At 39.6% G+C, this 21,337-nt stretch overlaps 2 protein-coding genes across 3 annotated transcripts in view; one reads left to right on the top strand and one right to left on the bottom strand.

The window, feature by feature from the left end:
• The window catches only part of LOC121486600 (collagen alpha-1(I) chain-like), a 110,467-nt gene extending 103,342 nt beyond the window's left edge, over positions 1-7,125 (top strand). The window contains exon 5 of the mRNA XM_041747603.1: positions 7,077-7,125. The gene's annotated coding sequence lies outside the window, so the exon portion shown is untranslated. The remainder of the gene's footprint in view (positions 1-7,076) is intronic.
• On the bottom strand, positions 419-20,617 carry OGFRL1 (opioid growth factor receptor like 1). 2 transcript variants are annotated; one of them, XM_041752114.1, is made up of 7 exons: positions 20,004-20,617; positions 15,692-15,778; positions 15,460-15,541; positions 12,048-12,126; positions 11,884-11,950; positions 11,632-11,777; positions 419-7,648 (listed from the first exon to the last, which is right to left on the bottom strand). In XM_041752114.1, the coding sequence occupies exons 1-7, from the start codon at positions 20,286-20,288 to the stop codon at positions 6,985-6,987; spliced, it is 1,410 nt and encodes a 469-aa protein (XP_041608048.1). In that variant the 5' UTR covers positions 20,289-20,617; the 3' UTR covers positions 419-6,984. The 2 variants fall into 2 exon arrangements, with proteins under 2 accessions (XP_041608048.1, XP_041608056.1); XM_041752122.1 differs by having other exon boundaries at positions 15,460-15,538; positions 20,004-20,616.
• Between the last annotated feature and the right edge of the window lie 720 nt (positions 20,618-21,337).

Genomic DNA, 21,337 nt, shown 5'->3' on the forward strand with positions numbered 1-21,337 from the left:
TTTTTCTTAGTAAGAAATTTGACTTATTTCAATGATATTGTAATAGGGTTGTATGGTGATGGCGGTAAACTGTGTTGTACAGCTGAAACTAGTGTAACCTGTGTGTCAACCAGACCCTTATTAGAAAGACTTGTTAAAAAGACCAGCCCTATTAAGTGAAAAAAAGTCATCTCCATTAAAGGCTCATTTTCATTTATCTGTATTCAATATACTTTTTAAACTTGCAAAAAAAGAAACAATAAACATCCAAGTATTTACACATGCGATCTGCCCTCCAAAAACCTGCAACGAAAGTAACTTCATATGTAAATAAAATTTCACTCTTCAAAATATTTATTTAATAAAAGGAAATAATGTTGATCTCACATGAGAATCATAAAAATATATGCCTAATCATAGAAAAACAGCAAGTCCTTTGTTCCAGCTCTTCAAAAAATATTTTAATCATGCAAAAATCAATATAATGTACTGTAACATAATGCTAAAATGTTAACCAAGATGAAGTGGCTTTTATTCATTTTACAGGATGTATATTTGGCAATAGTTTTTAAAAATAATTACTCTAAAGGAACTCTAAATATATTATCTCAGAAACAATATTTTAAAATACAGCAGTCAGCAACAGAAACTATTGTTCTTTATACATTTTTGGCATAACACTGCCATACAATTACAGAATTATAAAATAAGTGTTTCATAGTACCATACAGATCCAGAAACTGGTTACAACTCCTACCACATACACATGGTATTGGTACTAACAGACATGCACAGCATTCTGTAATTCATACTGCAGGTGAATATAGAGCACAGAGAAGACCCAGGGGCTGCTGGACAGGGAGAGCTTATGTGAGAAGTAAAACATACATCTTTTTAAGAATCATACTCATTTTCCTGAATACTTAAAATAAAAAGTACGCAACAGTTTCCAAAGTGAAATACTGCCTGGATCCAGTTGGCCATCTATCTTCTTAGGTAATACTAATGGAAGGTCAATATCTTATTCAGGAAAAAAGTAAGTAAATGGTCTTTTTAAAAAATGAAAAAAAATGCTTATCAAAGGATAAGCTGATGCTTTGCTCTCATTTACTTCTCTTAATTGTAACACCACACAATTAAATGCTGTCAACTCTTTTTTTGGGAGATAGTTGTTTCATTTGCTGACAACCTTAGTACCGAATCTTCTCTCAGCCAGTTTAATTCCTTGCTAGTAAAACCACCAATTATTGATACCCACTGGCAAAGAAACTGAACTTGGTATCTGATCATTTGCCTAATTCTATTGGTCTCCTGGAAGGTCACAGTCTCCTGTGGAAGAGCCAGAAGTCATGGTTCAAATCAGAGTATTAATGGGATTGTTTGCACACCAGGCCCTGATCTCCTAGGCATCAGTTACTTAGAGCTAATTCCAAAATCACACCCCTACCATAAAGCTTTTATATAGATCATTCCTCATCTGCTCCCAAGAATTCCGTCACTTGTACAAACCCATTGGTGGTTATACCTTTATTTCTGTAGTAGGGTTCCTGGTAGTGTTCCCAATCTCTTGTTCCGTTTGTGTTTTCCTTTTCTTCACAAGAAAATCTTTCAACACTGAAAAAAACCAATGCCTACTCGACCAATGAGTACAGAACTTGGAACATTTCTTAGGACTAAGATTATTATATATGTAATCTCTCTGATTAATGTAAACTGTTCCATAAATTCTACTATGATTTAGAAATGAAAATATGATGAACCTCATAGCTTAAATATATTTTCATAAGGTCTGTTTTTTTTTAACGAGGTCTTTCACTGTAACAAGTAAGTATCAATGTCTTTTCCCTTTCAGTTCATTTTTAAATTACACTGAGTCATTTTATAAAGATTTTTTAAAATATTTATCTATGAAAGAACAACCCAAGAGAATTTGGTCAAAGAACTGGGAGGGTGGGCAGAAATGGTATTTCAATGTTTCCCAAGACAGTTATAAAGATTCAGCTGTAATTTACATGATGAATATCCAATTGCTCACAATTTCCTAAACAACTACAGCAAATTGTAACAGATATTTTGTGACAACTGATAACCTATTAAAATTGTGTATGGAGTCCAAGGTGATCTACCTTCTTCAAAAGTCATGATAATGAGCACCTCATAATTCAGAGGAAGCTCTGAGTACCCATCACATCTTTGGAGAGACTGGAACCCAGTATTGGCTCCACGTTATCAAGATGCCTAGCTGATTCTTAGTCCTCATTCCCAACTCTACTTTCAGGCATGGTTTGAGCCATTAAACAAAGCACTTAATTTTATCTTCCACATGAAAACTTTAATTCAAGCAACAAACATATTAAGAAGCTATTTCCTACAAAAAAAACTAAAACAATAATTCTCAACAGATCAAGAAAAAAGCAGATGACAAAGAACAGTCTAATCTAGGGAAAAAAAGCAAAAACAGTGCTTTTCAAATGTTTCTAATAGGAAAATTAATTTCATATTCCTCTAACCATCTACTGGAATTAAACTTTTAAATAATCCTCTAACAGAAGTCCATTTTCTGCATCCATCTGCAGCTAAGAATGAGAAGTAAAATACAGATATTACTTGTAGTAACTGAGAAATGTTTAAAATGAAAATCATAGCATGTAGCAAAATCAAGAAAAAGCATAAATAAATATACCAATGTAGTTAATGTTTCTTACCCTAAACATTTTTTTTTTTGTCAAATGTAACACATTGTTGAACACTGTGGCAAGTGCACTTTCTTATGAACTGATGCTATTGTCACAGAGGGAAATTTCTCCAAAATGAAAATGCACCAACGTAAATTCATTAAAATAATTGATATTCATGGTTTGGAAAGTTGCTCATGTCAAGATTTTACAACAGAGTAAAAATTTAAGCTTCTGAATGAAAACCATTTACATTCGTTAAGGCACATCTGGACACCTCCAGGCAATCGTATTTATAACTATATTATTATTAACTTCAGTAATAAGGGATTTCTAAAAACAGTCTGTCCCTGAACACAATCTGCTGGGTGGGCTGGATAACTAGAACAGGGAAGGAGGCAGGGGAGTACTCATTGTCACCCTAGAGATTACCCACACAGATCTGTTCATGTAATAAACACTCCAGAATTCAAAGTTGAAAGAAGTCAATATATGTAACTCCTAATTTTCAAGATCCTACATTGGCCCTCTTGTCATTCTCTACACCCACACCTGCATTGAAATTATTCTAGCACGCCTAACTCCAGCCTACCTTGTATTTAACACATATACCCCAAAAGACAAAGGAGAATTCTCTAAGTGAGAAACAAATTAGAAATCTTCAAAACCATTCCTAACACAAAGAATCTCCACTCAGCCCAAATAGACACAAAAGACCCATAGACGAAGATACATTCAAGTAAGATCAAGAAGGTCCTTCTTTTCTCAGGTTAGAAAATAAAGCTTTTAGAAGAGCCTTACTTATAGAAAGACAAAAACCTGGTTGATTTAGTTACTCGACAGAGTATGAACTCAATCATAACTCTATTTTAAACTTTGGAAATTTAAACAATTAACCAAATAGTTCAACCAGTTTTTGACCACTTGATATGGAAATTTACCTACTAAAGTGGTTTTTCTTTAAAGAATAACTCAGAACATTGCACTGTTTTTCCTTTTTCACCAGATCATATTTTCACTCATATTAAAGCATAAAGGCTAGAAGCAAAATAGGTAGTTTTATACAACAAAATGTGAAACATAATGACTATGATAGGTATTAAATGACATTTTCATATGTTTAAATTTTTAATACTTAGCAAAAAAATCTTAGAACTTCTCTAGTAACTCCTGAGTTGTACATTTTATTTCCTACTTGAAGCTTACAAAGTGGTCTAAAAACCTAAATTCAAAATAAAACTTTACAAAATAATTTTTGAACTGAGAACTAGACCTGATTTACAGAAATCAGACACATTTCACTTCTATCATGATTCTTTTTAGTTTCTTATGAGATTGAGCATGAAATTGAATAATAGTACAATATTCTTAATGTTATAAACTTTTTCTCTACTGTACAGAAATATATCTTATAATTATATATCACTTTACAGTATTTCAAAATACTTCCACATACATTATCTCCTTAGAGATATGAAAGCATAAAATATTAGAAATGTGCTAGACTAAGTGATATAACATCTATTTGCCGTTAAATGCAATTTAATATTTTATCAATAGCCAATGTTTCTATCCTCACAGTCCAAGGTACAATGATAAAGTCTATATATTTGCAAAGATTCAATAATGTTTCTAGCTATTTGGCCATGCTTCACTGCATTTTTTAAAACAACTTCTCAATAAATTTCTGCAAGCATATGGTAGTTTTTTAAAAATACAAAACATCAGAGTCAAACCCAGAGGGCTGTTTCATATCGAAGACCCACATAAATACATATCTATAGATCTTATTTAAAAAACTATTAATTGTACAAAGTATTCTTTATAGAAAAAAATGCCAAACACTCATAACTTTTATCTGCAAAAGGAATGACATCCCCTTACTTGTTCTTCACTGAAGAATTCTCTCATAAATTATTTGCAGATTAAATGGAGGAATCATTCTATTATATATGTATATGCATTAAAAAATGACATGAAGGGACAAGGCCAATGTTTTAAATGGAAGCCAGGCAATTTTCTCCCTTGAAACTAAGTATTCTCAAAATAATTTTCACAATCTAATCAAACTCCTAGTTAGGAATAATATTCTAAGAGTTAAATTGTTGAATGAAATGTTTTTACTTGTAAGGGCTCTGATATACTACAGTTCCTAAGTCATTCAGATTATAACCATTTATTTTAGTCTTTGTCCATTGTTTGTCAATATTTTGATATCTGGTCACAAATTTTTAATATTATACACCTAGAAAGCAGGCTGAACACTTTATCATGTATTCAAAATTGGTAAGATATTTTAAATTAATCATGTTCCTACAGTTTGGCTCAATGTGACAACTACTCTCACCATCTAACCCTGGAAAACTGTTTATTAAACTCTACAGTGGCCGTGCTATAAGCTCCACATTAAGACAGCCCATACAAAAAAAAAAAAAAAAAATTGAAATGCAAAAGCAGAATTGTTTCCCCAAATCTTAATACTCATTTCACAAAACAACAGAAAGCAAAAATTAGGGTATTATGGGAACCAAAAATGAGAAAATGGTCTATATTAATTGGAATATGATATACAACTTAGTTACTAATATTCATACTTAAAAAGTTTGAGCAACTGTGGTATTTCATGTAAACTTCAAAGCAATAAAATCATATTTCTCAAGACATACTATTGATATATTTTCTAAAAATCCTCTGCTGGAAATCCCCAATCATAAAGGTAACAGAAGATGGTATGATAGGACTCACAAATAGGACATAGTAAAAATTCTCTGGGGATTAAAGTGAATCTAAAAACCCAAGGGATACACAAAAGCTAGTTCCACTCCAAATGAAAGTGAAATTTTTTTCTATTAATTGCTTTAACTATATTTGTATGTATGCTTTGAAGTTCTCACCACAGAGTTTCTGATTATTTTCTGATGTGTAATATTAATTACACATCAATTAATATTAGCAAGTAGTACAAGAAATAAAACTACTTGTTCTAACCAATATTAACACATTAAGTGTCTACTAAAACTTAATGTGGATAAGGAATTTGATGAAGGGGATCCCTGGGTGGCTCAGTGGTTTAGCGCCTGCCTCTGGCCCAGGGTGCGATCCTGGAGTCCTGGGATCAAGTCCCATGTCAGGCTCCTGGCATGGAGCCTGCTTCTCCCTCCTCCTGTGTCTCTGCCTCTCTCTCTCTCTCTCTCTCTCTCTCTATGTCTATCATAAATAAAGAAATAAATCTTTTTAAAAAAAAGGAATTTGATGAAGATATGGAATTTCAAATCTATTCTCAATTTCAAGGTTTGACAACTTAGAGATACATCATATTGTTTTCTTTTTTAAAGATACTCTGGACAAAGCAATATTATTAATTTCATAGCCCAAAGAACACTAAAATAGTCAAGGTTTTTAGAAACCACTGCTTTGCTGCCAGGTAAGAAGCAGGCCATTTAAAGATGAGTAATTTTTTTCCTTATTTTTTAATTCTTTAGTCATTTGCATTCAGAAACAAGCACCAAATTTATATGAGACAGCCATAAAAGCAAAATACTTTCCTTGGACTTTTGCATCGTAATTTGTTTTTAAGCATTTAACACAGAAAAACATTTTCATTACTTTAAAAAAGCAAATTCTTGATATCGTACAGTTGAAGTGCTCTTCTGTTCCATTTAAATTTGAGTACAGATCACTTGAACGTACCCTAGAAATGCACATGCTGGCCGACAAAAATGGCAAATGAGGACAAGTGCAGAGACAGGGAAAGAGGAAAGGACAGTGGGGCCAAGGAATGGGCTGGGCAATTATAGCTCCCCAAGAACAGAAATTTCACATACCAGAATTCAAAAATAAACATGTTGAGGTGCTGTAATGAAAGAGTCCAAATTACTTTCTTAATACATCTAAAAAGTCCAAATTTGTTTTGCCAGCTCAAGAAATAAATCCATAAATTTGGGCAAAAGTATGGCAAGAGCATGAAATTTATCCTCTTGATTTTCTTCATGTAGACTGTAATCTCCCGAAATAATTTATTTGATATATCAAATACTACATGATTATTTCCAGATATGTTGAAAATAATTGAAAAGCAATTATTATGTACAGAATTTGAACACTCACAACCTAAAAGTGTTATAGAATACATTCATTTATTGGGTCTTGTTTGAAACTTCTTCCTAAATATTAAATTCATTGTCATCCACAATAAAAAAACAACAACAAAACATTTACAACAGAAATCACAAACAGATGGCTAAAATTTGCGACGTGCCCTCTGTTCTTCAGGATACATTGTACGGTTTCTCCTCCCGTACCTAAACTGGGTTGTGGGTTCTCTGATAATTCACTGTAATTGTACATCATCATGGGAACCTGTAGTTCCAGGATTTTCACTGTCTTTCTTATGATTTTCACCTTCTTCATCTTTTTCAGTAGGAGTTGCAGTCTCCTTCCTCTCCGTGGGATCGGTGACTGTTTTTTCCAGTTCAGAATTTGAATTTTCGGCATTACCGTCCTCGGTGTTTCTTGGCTTGGTAGCTTCACTGCTGGGCTCTGCGCTAAGACTGTCTGTTTCCTCTCCAGGTCCTCCTGGTGCTGCTTTTTTTTCTTCAGCTGTTTTGCTATTTAAATGAACAGCTGAGGAGGAATTTTTGGAGTCCTTGGACTTTTTGTGCATAGAAGTTTGACTGATATGACCAGAGGTGGGAGGGGCGGGCATTTTCTGGGCTTTGCTTCCCTCTGACTGTTCTTTCTTCGGCGGTCCCCAAATAAAATTCTCTGAAGGCGTGTAATGTTTCTGGGCGAAACGTAGGAGCTTTCTCCTCTCTCTCCTGTCTCTAATTGTATAAACAAAATACTCCAGAGCACTCTGTTTAATATTGGGAATAGTATTTTCCACAAGAGCTTCATGAAGAATAAATTTTACAAGAGGAGATTTAAAACTTTCATATCCAAGCTCACCGAGGCTTTTAAGAATACGAGTGATTCGTAAATAGTTGTGCTGTGACCTGAAAGAGAGTATTGAATAAAATGTTATGGGGTCGGGGGGTGGGTGATCAGGTGAAGGAAAGCAGGGGAATGTGAAGTACTGGAAAAATATTTTTTAATGGAACAAGGACTTCACTGAAAGTCATATTAGACACTGTAAGAAGAATAAACTAGAAGTTATGAAAACCTTATACTTCTATGTAATGCCAATCTAGGTGAAATTCAAATATACAATATAAATTCCCTTTGTTCCTTTACTTCTTCATATTTGAAAAATATTTAGATCTAAAATTTATTCCCACTGATGCTGAACTGTTGTTTATTAAGTACATCGAGGATGTGGAGCATTTAGGTGCAGCAACACCAACTCTACTGTACCTACCACAGGTAACTAGTACCAAACATAAATGCAACATTAGCTGTCAGCTGAAGGTATGATTTACAGTGTCAGCAAAATCCATAAAGAAAGCAGCACAAAAACCCACTCTACCTTGCTAGCACAACTGTGACAGAGGATGCAAAACTGACTTCTTTAGCAGAACATAGGAGCATGGGCTTTGGAGTCAGACCTGAGCTCATACCATGGCTCTGCCACCTACAGCTCTGTGAAGTTACAGTATCTCTCTCTGATTCATCTGTAAAATAGGGGAAATGGCCCATATCTTACTGGACTGTTAGAAGAATCAAAAGAGTTGAGATGCATGCAGGGCCTGTAGAACTCAAAACATATTATATACTATTTAAAATTAATATTGTTATTATTTAAATTTGGTACTAATTTATGTGTGTATAAATACATATATGTATCTGTCCCAACTTAATCACTTAATGTCTTCCATCCATGGCCTCTTTCTCCTTTATTCCCCTGGTCAGAGAATTTTAGAATTTGCTTCTAATGGCATGGACTCCAGAGATACCTTTTTGCCCAAATTGCAGAAACTTCTCTGTCCCCAAACTAATGCTCCCTAAGCTTATCTATCACAATTCACAATATGCCTGCCCTATGTCACTGGGCCAATAGTTGCCTTATTACAAATATATGGCCGCATCATATATGGCTGCATCTTTGGCTGCATGTATTAATCATGCATCATCAATAGCCCAGGTATTTATTTACCCCATATTGACACACAACCATAATCATCACTTATTTCTAACTTCCTAAAACCTGCTTTATACACCAGACATTGAACTTTAAACAAGCAATGCATATACCTACTTTGCAGCTAGCAAACTACTTGGGAGAGGTGAAGAAGGATGTTGACTTATCTAAGAGACAGATGGAGATGGTTCCACAGCCTTACATTTTAATAAGAAAGTCTGGACAAAACAAAAACAAACACAAACAAACAAACAAACAAAAACCTTAATGATTCAAACTAGCCAAACCTTGGAAAAGACAAGTCCAGCAGTTTTATCATCCCCATTCTTCTGGATTTTACCACAAAAGTATCATCTTAATATTCAACTCTTTGAGGCCAAAGGGTAGAACATAGCAGATATGTTTCAGTCTTATGAATCGGTATTTTTTTTAATAGTTAGGAAGCAAGAGTCTTCTAAGACAACATGAATTTTAATGAGGTAAGACAATGTGCCATGGGCAGCAGAGTTGACTTAGTGTTAGGTTAGTATGGCATTCCTATTCTCCAAAAACTTAGTGATAAAAGTGTTGAGCAATATCTGTTCCCTAAATCTATGAGAAAGAGATGTATGGAAAAGTGGAGAAATAGTTTTCTTTAAAAATACCAAAGACGAGTTACATAATCCAACAAAATTTACTACATTGCAACCAGCTCTGTTGCTCATATGCAGTCTTTGAAGAATGGCCAAGATGAAACTTCTGTACACATTTATCTGTTATTTGTACACTCTCCAATGTAAAATATTTATGTAACAGTAGAAAAGGGCAAAACCTTGGGTTGAATGGAATGAAAATGAGGATTATGGAACAGAAGTATATGAGAAAGGAACTGAATGCTTCCATATGACTTGAAATAAATATGACAAATAAAGACAAAATGGAAAAGAAGAGAGCAGCTAAAACCTTCCTAATTTTGTGAGGAGTCTTTGGGGTTGCACAGCAGATAAAAGAGAGAAGCTGGGCTTCCCGACAGCAGTAAGGGCAGTAAACAGGACTGCAAGTGTCAGGAAGACTAGGTAGGTGAAGAGAGAACACAAAAAAGGCAAGAACCAGAAGGTGGAAAATAAAAGTGAGAAGAAATTCCAGAGTCTTAAAATATGGCTCTGTAATCTAAGGTGATTACAAATAAAATTTGAAATACATCTGAGCAGTTGGTCTATAATTTGTACTCCTGTGTTTGAAAATATTTCACTTCTTTTAGTCACGGTCATTTGTTCACTGAACGTTACTTCATTTCACTTTCATTCAATACTTTTTTGTCTGCTGGGCTACTATAAATATATTGAGTTTCCTGCCTACTCTAAGAAACTCAAGATGTCACACAGATTAAACACAAATAAAAGCTCTGTGTAATACCCAGCAAAAGGAAAATGAGAGACAGTGGGTGGTGGAAAGAAAAGGATTTGAATGGGGTACAGGGAATGTCATGGTTAATTCAGACTCCCTTCCCGTGACCCAAGCCAGGAGATCATTTTAATCAAAACTTTTGGAAGGGTTCTTTTTCCAACTATCAGAGGATCTGAAAATAAAATCGCAAAGAGGTTTAAACCTGGTAAACGTATTTGTTCATTGTTTATTCACTCAACAGACATTTACTAAACGAGACTGCTGTTCCAACCAGAAACAAGATGGGGACGAAGATTCTCTAAAATGATAGGTTGCCATCCTTCATGTCACGAGGCTGCTTGCATACAGCTTTCATTGATAGTATGACAGAAGTGCTTAGAAACTCTGTCCAGAGACAGCTACCCACACTGCTGAGGCAGAAGTATATATATATGCTTCTGCTGTTAAGTGCCCTATACAAATCAAATTTAACTTGAGTTATGAGTTAATGGGTTTTCTAGCCAAGATCATAAAGCTTTATGCCCAATATCTTCAGTGTTTTAGTACAAGCTACCATTTTAATAGTGTTGCCCATGACTAAAATAAAGTAAAAAGAAGGCTTAAACATTAATACTCATTTTAGCAAAACAAGATGAAAGTTCTAGAAAAACACCCAAAAATTCAGTTAATTGATGCTCAAAATTCTGTTGGGCAATGAAAAATTTCTTAGGTTATTTTTTTATTTCTTAGTATTTGTCCAGTTCAGCTAATTACAATGGGCTAAAAATAAAATGCTTTAAAGCTACTGGTTTTATGGTCCAGCATTCATAAGTCACCCTAACATTAAAAAGAAAGAAATTCAGTTTGCATGCAAAGAAAATAATCTTAAAAAGCAAACTTTGGGTGTAGGTATTAAGTTATAAATATCTAGGCAAAAAAGTACAGTAAATCATTTCCAAATAAACTCTTAAAATTTTCTTCACAGGTTTTTAGGATTTAGTAAGCAAAAAAGGGCTTTTGTTCTTTACCTAAATAATGAAGATTCTAATTTTCCTTCTTTTTTTTAGAAATGTACAAGCACATCTGAGTCTTATAAAATGATATTTATATGTCATAGGCTTAATTTATGTATTTAATCTAAGAAGGTACCATACTCGATGAACAGACTATGCCACAAGAAGCTTACAGTCCAGCAGAGGTGACTTAGGAAACTATACCCAAGAAATAAGTATAAATGCCAAGAACCATGGTATAAAGAGTGAGGGTAGAGAGGTTGATCAGTATAGAGGTTTCAAGAAGAATGAGAATAAAGCAGAATGGCCTTATTCCTACCTGCAATTTCATCCTTTTTTGTGGTTTTATTGTGCTTTAGAATATAGAACAAGGAATAAATTGCACTTCAGACCAGCTTTTGAATTCAAATTCCTGGGTCCATCTGCTAGTTGCTCCTATATTCCATAGAGAATTTCAACCAAGAAAAGAACATGCTGGCCCCTGATACACTGGGGGGTGAGGGTCGGGGAGGGCTTTACTTACTCATTCAGATGCTGAAACCTTTCCTGCCAGTTAACAGCCCGGGCAACATTTCCAGTTTTATCAACCAGTTTTATTCCAAAAAATTCTAACATCATCTTATAGGCCAGGAGGAATCTTTTAATTGCTTCTTTTGTTTTTTTGAATTCCTAAGGGAAGAAGAAAAGTCAGCTGAAATGATTCAGTAGTTACCAGCACAATAAAATAGCAATATTATTTGGTCATCTCCTATAAAATGAAATGAGCTTGTATTACCTCAATTTCATATGTAGTTAATTCTTTAGCATAAAAGTTCAAGCCTTGTTCTCTCAGGGGGAAAAGCCTATTTTTTTAGAAAAATAATATTATTATATTAATGTTATCTGGAAAACATACATGATTACATAGGACATAGTTTGAGATACATAAATGTAACTGACCACTGAATGTAAGTATGGTTGTGCTCCAGCTTTTCATAATCTCCTTTCCACTTATTTAGAACTTCTTCAATGTAAACACCTAGGTGGTAAATATTTAGAAAATGAGTCAGACATTTAAGACATCGTTGGAGGCATGTTAACATTCAATCACTTAGTCTTTAAATTTAATAATAGCACACAAAAATAATGCCAAGAATACCCTATGCCATTTGCTCAGTTATGTAATAAGCCTGATTTTTCAAAAATCAGTGGCACCTCAAATCACAGAAAGTTCTACCAGTGTTACTCTAAAGCAGAAGCTGACAAACTATGGCCTGCCATTTGTTTTATACATAAAGTTTTATTGGAACAAAGCCATGCACATTCATTTATTATTTTACACTACCACAGTAGAGTTGAGTAGTTGCAACAGAGACTACATGGCCTACACAGCTGACTACATTTACACTCTGGCCCTGGGCAGAAAAAGTTTGCCAACCCCTGCCCTAGATGGTCATAAGCTCTTTAAATAAAGATGGGATCAAAATGAAATGTAGCCCAGGGAAAAAGGAAGTAATAAAAGAAAGGTGAGGGAAGAGCAAGGGAGGGAGAGAAGTGTGGAAAAGGAGAAGGAAAGGGAGAGAGGAAAAATGGAAGAGAAAGGACCCATATTACACACAGTATACATCATCCAGCTTAATCTTCACAGAACTCTCCCCAGCCGGTGCCACCATTCCCATTTTAATAATGAGGACATTGAGCAATTCATTTGAAGTCACACACTAACAAAAGAATAAACTTAGGAGTAGAACACAGGTCTTTCTGGTTCCTAAAAACAAGCCCTCTTCACCACATCCTACTGTTTCCCCATAAGAACTTACTTCAGTTAACCTTTGAACAGGAGTTCGAACTTTTTTGTAAGAACAAGTACATAATGCATGTCACATACAAAGCACGTGTTAATCAACTATTTTTATGCCACTGGTAAGGCTTCCAGTCAACAGGAGGCTATTAGCAGTCAAGTTTTGGAGAAGTCAAAAGTTACACACAGATTTCTGACTGTACAAGGTTTAGCCTCCATAAACCCTATACTGTTTGAGGGCCAACTGTAGAACAAAACCCTCCTGCTTCTCTTATTCTCTCTAGGTCCGCACAATTGACTGTGTGACCATTTAGTCAATTTTATAGAAAAAACCACGACGACATATTTCTCTAAGCATAGCTCATCTCCACAGATCACCAGTTTGTAGCAGAGGTCTACTCTTGGAAGGCTGAGTAAAAAGTTGTTTTTGAATCAAACTCTTGGCTTTATCAGCATTTTAAAACCATTTACCTCCATAATTTCCCTTCCAACTACCCCTCCTCCGGCTTAATAATTAAATTACATCATTGCAGGCTTATGCTTACTGGCAAGTGTATGGGTGTGTATGGGGGGAGGGTATATGCGTATGTGTACACATGCTGGAAGTTGTGTGAGTTAATGTAATTTATATAATAAACTAGAATAACATTTTATGTGACCTTAGATACAACTCCTGACCCCTACAAAGCCTGTAAGATTTAAAATAAATTTTATTATAAAGATTACAAAAAATTAATGCACTCCTTGAAGTTATTACTTTAAGTTGCTACCTGAAAAATAAATTCACTACTAAAAATACAAAAATAAATCAATTAAATATTGTAATGTTCAATGTTTTTTTTATATTTGAAGGCATTCCTTTAGGTACATTTTATTAAATTCAAATCAGAGTCAAATTAACAATCTATCATTGCATTTCTTCAAAAGGTTTTCTTGTCCCAGGTCCTAAAAAAACTAAGAATTTATTTAATATTACTTCAACTAGTAAATAAAGCAGTGTGTTTCTATCATTAGTAAATGTAACAGAGCATTTTTATCCAGAGGTTTCCTCCTAAATCAGGGCAGGCTTTTGGGACACCAGAAAATTAATTAAAGACAAGTGGATCTGGCCATTGCAACAGTGTTGTTAAGTCCTAACTCCCAACTGGTATACCTCTCAGTACACAGTACAGGAATCCTCCTCCCCACACTCCACCCAGCCTTCAAAGAGCCTTCTTTCAGTTAGTTCACTAGAAAATGTAGTCCTGCTACTTGGAAAGCTTTGTCATGTATAATCCTCATTCCCTGACTCACACAACTGTGGATTTGGCTCCATTTCCACTAAGAGCAAAGAGCAGAAGCCAGGGCCATCTGGTCACCTCACAGAGATAAGGGTGAGAAGGAGAGAAGCCAACTTGGCTGCTTTGACCTGGATAAAATTAGGATGCTCATTATGAACCATAGCATGGTGCCTTGGTGAAATATGCATATTATCACAGTGGATGTACCCTCTCCATATAGGGGGAGAAATTTAGAAAAGATCCTACGAGGGCAACTGTAAAGTTGTGAAGGAGGAGGCACTTTATTTGGCAGAGCTGAATGGATATCTACTGTCTGTGCAGTTCCCTTTCTAGGACATCGGAACACTGAACTGGTACTGCTGGATCTCCCTGACCCCTGACACCCAGAATCAACAGGAAAGATAATTCTTTTTTTTTTTCAAGATTTTATTTATTTATTCATGAGACACAGAGAGAGGCAGAGACATAGACAGAGGAAGAAGCAGGCTTCTTGCAGGGAGCCCGATGTGAGACTTGATCCCTGGACTGGGATCACGCCCTGAGCTGAAGGCAGACACTCCACTGCTGAGCCACCCAGGTGCCCAGGGAAAGATAATTCTAATATAAACATTACTTTTAAATTATGTTCTAAATATTTTGGGGGTGTGGTATGTATGGTGAAAAGAATACTGAACTCTGGATGCTAGACCCAATTCTACAATCGAATGTCCAGATAACTCAATCATTCAGGCTTTAAGACCCAGTGACTTCATCTTTAAAATTAGGAAGATTAATTTGATCTCCTCTAACGTTTCTTAATAATCTAATATTCTATGATTACATACGTTTATAAATCTCATCTCTTTGCCTCTCACAAAAGTAGCCCCCACTATCTTTAAGATAATAGCCACCGCGAACAAGTGGTGGGAAGGTATTGCTAATTCAGTTATTCCTCCAGAACTGGTCAAGTGGATGTTCACAACTCTAAGGTCTAGGAGTTTGGGGACACATTTAGACTACTGGCACCGTAAAGCCAGTCAATGAACAAATGCATTAAGAATGTACTGACTGCAGATTAAACAAAGAATAACTAGGTGTATGGGACACCTGGGTGGCTCAGTGGTTGAGTACCTGCCCCTGGCTCAGGGCATGATCCACGGTCTCAGGATCGAGTCCCACATTGGGCTCCCTGCCTGGAGCCTGCTTCTCCCTCTGTCTATGTCTCTGCCTTTCTCTCTCTGTGTCTTAAAAAAAAAATAACTAGGTGTATGTTATTAAAGTTTGTTTTTTATCAAGGCAGCAGATTACTCACCATCTGGCTTAAATGGAATTTTATTCTTATAAAAACGAAGATTGCTCAAGTCATTTTGATATCGGATATCTTTGAAGTTCTGCTAAAGGAAAAAAATAAATCAATCTCCAGCATATGGACATATAAAAAAGGCACAAGGACCTTCTTGCATATTTGCTCACTAGCAACACAAAATAAGAAAAACAGAAGGGAAATATTTTACATTTTAGAAAAAAACATTCTATACTCTTACTGGGTACTGATGTCGATATTTGTACAGATCCCTTGCAGCATAAAAGCTTCTCTTTGGTTTGGCAGTTGCTTCAGTGGAATCACCACCCTAAAATAAAAGGGAAATTCCATTTACATGGTGATGCAATATAATGTCACTGAGAAATTTCTAGAACACTCAAATAAATATCAAGCTGTTCAGAATAATGACAATATTAGGAATTCTCTTTTAATGATGATTACTAGCAACATTTGTTACTATTCTATTTGCCTGATTTGAGCCCAGTAACATTTGTTCTAAGGTGTTTTAATAAATAAAAAAACTTTATTACTCACCAAAAGCCTACAGAGGCCAAATGTTCTAGATCACTATTCATCAGAAATAGAACTCAAAATAAATTTAAGACATCTACTTTACCAGAGGTCTCAAGTTATTCTATGATAAAATTTTAGAATATATAATACTAAAAAAACTGCTAAGATAATAAATCAGTTCTGCAAAGAAAACTGTTACTAATTTTGCAACATTTAGTTGTACAGTGGAAGGAAAATGAAACTTATGGAATGAAAACGGAATTTTTAAAGCAAACTAAATAGCTTCTAAACTCCATCCCTGATAGCACCGTAATGAGTACACAAAGGCATCAATGTTCCATTAACCTGGTGATAATACAAGGTGACATAAATCAGCACATTTAAAATATATATACACAAAGTAGTAAAAGCTCTCAAATGGAATGAACTTCAGATTGTAGTAACTTATATGTGGTAGTTTATTCATACTATTTAAATTCTAAAAATTCTCACTACCATGAATAATTTTAAAAATGCAAGACACAGATCAATGTAATCAGTTTAAATTCTCTAACTATATGTACTATTATAATGTATAAGGAAGTGCTTTGTGTCCCGCATCATGCAGAAGGACAATAAGACAGATGACAATGATGAGACAGAAGACAAGGTTTAGGTATGAATATTCATTAAGAGCTTCACCCATCCCCACCCCACCCCCATCCCTTTCTCATCATACTCCACCCCCATCTGTGTTGAGAGATTAGCATCCTCCAAGCAATTTTCACACATTTTTGAAGTGGTGTGATTCTCACTATTACTACAAGTATAGAGATACTTACTTTAACACCAAATTCTCTGATGTTTAACATTAGCTACTCTGTCATGTTACATAAGCAAGGCAAAGCTTAAATTCTGGTCCTTGCCACACGTTTCAAAATAGCTCTGCCTAGCAAGTTTCTGAATCTATTTAGCCTGAGCTACAACCATATGAATCATCATCCTACATTTGTATAGAAAGCACTTTTCCATTTACAAAGCACTTACATGTATATTATTTCATTTGATTTTTATGACACACCTGGATGGCAGTTATTAGCGTTCCCATCTTCAAAACACGGTAACCCAGGCTTAGAGAAGTTGAACAAGGCCCAGAGTTCAGTGACAAGACAGGAATTGCAATCCCAGGCCGGGGGCTGCAAGTCCAACTAACTAGGCATGAATTATTTCAGCTCCACTACAAGTGAAGGAGCACTATAGGAACCTTGGTAAAATGTCAACGGCCCAAGACTTGGGCTGTCTTGACTCTGCTACTTATTTGTGAGGCCTTAAGCCAACCACTTAACTGAATCTGAGTTTTATCATCTGTGAAACAAAGATAATGACTCATGCCCTACCTATTTCCCAGGATTATCATGAGAATGACTGCATCCTCCAACCTCTAAATGTACCAACCTGCAAGCACATGACCTTGTTCCTCCAACTTCTGCTCCTTTCGGATTCACTATCCTGTCCCTTTTCATCTGCTCAGCCAAGGATTTTGTTTCTTAATATATTGTTCCTATTTCCTGCATCATCAAAATTTGTCTCTTCTGGATCATTCCCCTCAGCAAACATGCTGTAGTATCTCTTATCGTAAAATAAACCCACACAACCTTCCTTGACCCAAATCCCCCCTCAAATACAGATCCATAGCTCTGTTCCCTATTATAGTAAAATATCACCACTGAATTGTGCATACCTCCTTGTCTCTCCTCTTCTCCCAAGACCCACCACAATCAGGCTTTCATTCTCAGCCTTCCACCTAAACAGCACTTTTAATGTCACTAACAAATCTCCATTTTTGCCAAACCATGTCTCAGTGCTCAACTCACACAACTTCCCAGCAGCACTGGGCCAGTTAAATGTCTCTTCCTGAAACACTGTCAGATGCCACAGCTCTCCTGGTTTCTTCCTATCTCATTGGACGCCCCTTGTCAGCCTTCTCTTTGGTTCCTCTTCCTATGTTCTATATTGAGAAGTGCCGAGGGTTCGGTTCTTACTCCTCATCACTCCTCAAGGACCAAGTACCTCCTAGTACATTATATACCACCATTCTTAAAAGCTGATGACTGCAGTTCTGGACTAAGGCTCCATTCATAGATATCTTAAGAATTCCACTTAGATGTCCAATCGGATATAAAATTCAAGAGAATTCTTGATTTAACCCCTGACGATGCTTTTTCCCTAGACTTACGCATCTTACTTAACGGCACCATCATTTGCCAAATATTCACTTGAACTAGGAATGAAGGCAATGAAGGAGGTGAGAAGTAGTCAGACTGGGATATATTCTAAAGGTAGCCCCAGCAGTACTTGCAAGTGACTATGGGGAGAGGCAACAAATGGAGTTGATAGTCAAAAAACGACATTAAAAATATTTTTTAAGAAGTTAAATGGTGACACTAACAAGGAAAATTAATCATTGAAAGGGAAAAGGGAGAGCTGTTGTGGTCTACCATTTTCTGGGGTCACCATTAACTGACTGAAACCTTGATTATCAAACTGTTTTATACAGATGGACCTAGTTGGCTGGATTGAACCTAAGCTGGTGTTTGTTTTGTTTTGTTTTGTTTTTTGATATCCCAAAAGAGCAGGTTACTTAATTGGGAGACAAGAGAAAGGAAAAAAAAAAACAAAAACAAAGCTGGAATACAGCCTCTAATACTTTTGGGGAGGGAGGTTAAATTCACAATGCAAAATGACCCATCAATAAACCGGAACACAAGGGGCAGAGAGAGAATCACAATTCCAACAGGTTAAACGTTCTACCTACACTGGCTGCAGACATACTGGGGTTTGCATCACTCTCTCCCTGGATGTTCTTGGGCAAGATTCTCCTACTCTGTCAGCCTGTTTCCTCTAACATGGGGATTAAAAACAGCAACTCCCACCCAACTCCTGAAACTTCGGGTGATTGAAATAATATGTTTAGCATGGAGCCTGCGCTGGGGCTTTGCTTTCTCCTGACCTAGAGAGACAATTATCCACATTTATGAGGCAGCCTCAGCTATAATACTAAAGTGGCAGTTCCTCTACTCCTGCCAAGCACCCTGTGGTCGTGCTGACTTTGGGCTCCATTTCCACCCCCCCCCAACACACACACACACTCTCATTCCTCCACAGCTGACAGAGGAGGAGGGCCTAGTGTAGAACCACAAACCTTAAACACCTCCAGGATAAGCGCCTCTCTCGAGCCTGGCTATGCAGTTCCTCCTCCTTTTTGAAAGTTGTCTGACTTACTTTCAGGCCGTCAGAGGTTAAAAGGAATATATTTATCTCTTTACCAACCTCTCCTCCAAATTGCACGAGGCGAATGATTTAGGCACAGTTGGAGCAACAAGTCTCAGGGCGATACTCGCGTTTGGAAGAGCGCCCCAGCTCCCCGGCTCCCCGGCGGAAAGGCCTCGCCCGGGCAGGGGCCGCGGCGCTCCACCTCGGGGCGGGGCCCTTCCGCGGCACTTCAAGCGGCGGCAGACCCGAGCGGAGGGGAGCGCGCTCGTGCTCCTGGTGGCGGTCCCCCCTCGTTCCGGGCCGTTCCCACCGGCCGCACGCACCGGACCAGGTTCACCGGCCTCTATTTTCGGACGGGGTCCCCCCGCCCCACCTTCGCAGCCCCCAGCTGCGCTGCAGCGGCAAAGAAAACACCCCTTCAAGTTGGGCGCCGCCGCCGGGAGGGGCTTCCCCGCGCGCGGGGGCTCGGGGCTCAGGGCTCAGGCCCCAGGCCCCAGGCCCGCAGCGCGGCTCCGACGCTCCCGGCCGCAGCAGGCCCCCGAGTCCGCGGGAAGGCGGGACGGCGGCGGGCGCCAGGGGTCCGGCCGCGCAGGACCCGCAGCCGCCGGCGCCCCGCCCGCCCCTCCCCCTCCCCCTCCCCCCTCCCCCTCCCCCTGCCGCGAGCCGGGGTCGCTCGGCGTCTGCTCCCGTCCGCGGCGACGTCCTTCCTCCAGCGGCAGCGGCGCCCCGGCCCGGCCCGAGCCCCCCCACCCCGCGGGCCCGCGTACCTGCTCGGCGCCCGCCGCCTCGGCGTCTCCGTCCGGCGCGGGGCTGGCGCGGGGCCGCCCGCCGCCTCGCTCCGGGGGCTGCGCAGGCTGCTCGGGCTCCTGCCCCGGGCCCTCGCCGCCGCCGCCGCCGCCGCCGCCGCCGGGCCCCGGCTCCTCGGGCTCGGGCTCGGGCTCGGGCTCGGGCTCCGGCTCGGGCTCCGGCTCCGAGTCCGTCTGCCAGGTGGAGTCGCAGTCCTCCACGGTGGTGGGCTCGCGGAAGCTGACCCCGCCGAGCAGGTTGCCCATTGAAGAGGCGGCGGCGGGCGCGAGCCTGCAGGGCTGCGGGTGCGGGGCGCGGGGCGCGGGGCGCGGGACGGGGCGCGGGACGGGGCGCCGGGCGCGGGCTGCGGCAGGCGCGCTAGGGCCCGGGCATGGCCGCGGCGAGGGCGCTGGGCGGCAGCCTCGGCCCGCCCGCCCGCCGCCGCACTGCCTCAGCGCGGCGAGCGGCAGACAGGCACCCTCGCGGGGAGGAGCCCGCGGCCCGGGACCGCCGCCGCCGCCGCTTGAACCCGCCCATCTGGCTGCTTCTCCCCCCGCCCCCGGAGCCCCGGGGAGCGAACCGCCGCCGCCCCCCGCGCCCCGCGCCCCGCCCCCCGCACCCCGGCCCGTGCGCTGCGGGCCCCGGGCCCGGCCCCGGGGCGCCCCCCACTGCCCCCTTTCGGCCCCGGAAGGCCTGGCTCCGCTGGGCCTCGCACGCCTCCTGGGGGAGGGCGGGGGTGCTGTCCGCCCGCCCCCTTCACCCCACCCCTACCCCTACCCCTTCCCCTACCCCGCGGCAGGACGGCCGGCTTGGGGCTCCTCCCAGCTGAGCGGCAGGAGCGGTCCCGCCGGGCTCGGGCTCGGGCTCGGGCTCGGGCTCGGCAGCCGCTGGCTGGGGCGGACAGATGTCACCGTCTTCAGGCAAGCCCTGTCCACATCTCCGCCTCTTCTCCCGGCTGGTCCGGGAGGAAGATGAATCAGCCACACCAGAAGACGACAAAAGCTAATGATGACAGGGCACCACATAAACAGAAAATCCGAGCCACCACGACTCTGTGCGTTTAGGGCAGCCACCTAGAGCCCCTATGGACTGCACACAGTCAAGGCCATCTGTCCCCGCATCTAATGAGCAAACGTCTCTTGAAACAAAAAGAGCAAGACCAGCTAGACTTCCCCCATGGATCTGTGGATTGTTTTACTACCACCCGTTCCAAATCCATGCTCTGGGTAAGATAAAACCTCAGAATGGTAGGCCACTCTCTTGGTCTGTTGTGTAAATGAAAGGAAGAGGGAAAACGTGTTGTAGGAATACGTAC

The sequence above is a fragment of the Vulpes lagopus genome, chromosome 1 (assembly GCF_018345385.1).
Source record: "Vulpes lagopus strain Blue_001 chromosome 1, ASM1834538v1, whole genome shotgun sequence".
Classification (NCBI taxonomy): Eukaryota; Metazoa; Chordata; class Mammalia; order Carnivora; family Canidae; genus Vulpes; species Vulpes lagopus.

Excerpts from the sequence above, each read along its gene's own strand:
- OGFRL1 (XM_041752114.1), bottom strand. The coding sequence starts at position 20,288 with ATGGGCAACCTGCTCGGCGGGGTCAGCTTCCGCGAGCCCACCACCGTG. Across the intron at positions 15,542-15,691 it reads AATATCGACATCAGTACCCA|CAGAACTTCAAAGATATCCG; the intron begins GTAAGAGTATAG and ends TTTTTCCTTTAG. Across the intron at positions 12,127-15,459 it reads AATTCCATTTAAGCCAGATG|GTGTTTACATTGAAGAAGTT; the intron begins GTGAGTAATCTG and ends TTTACCACCTAG.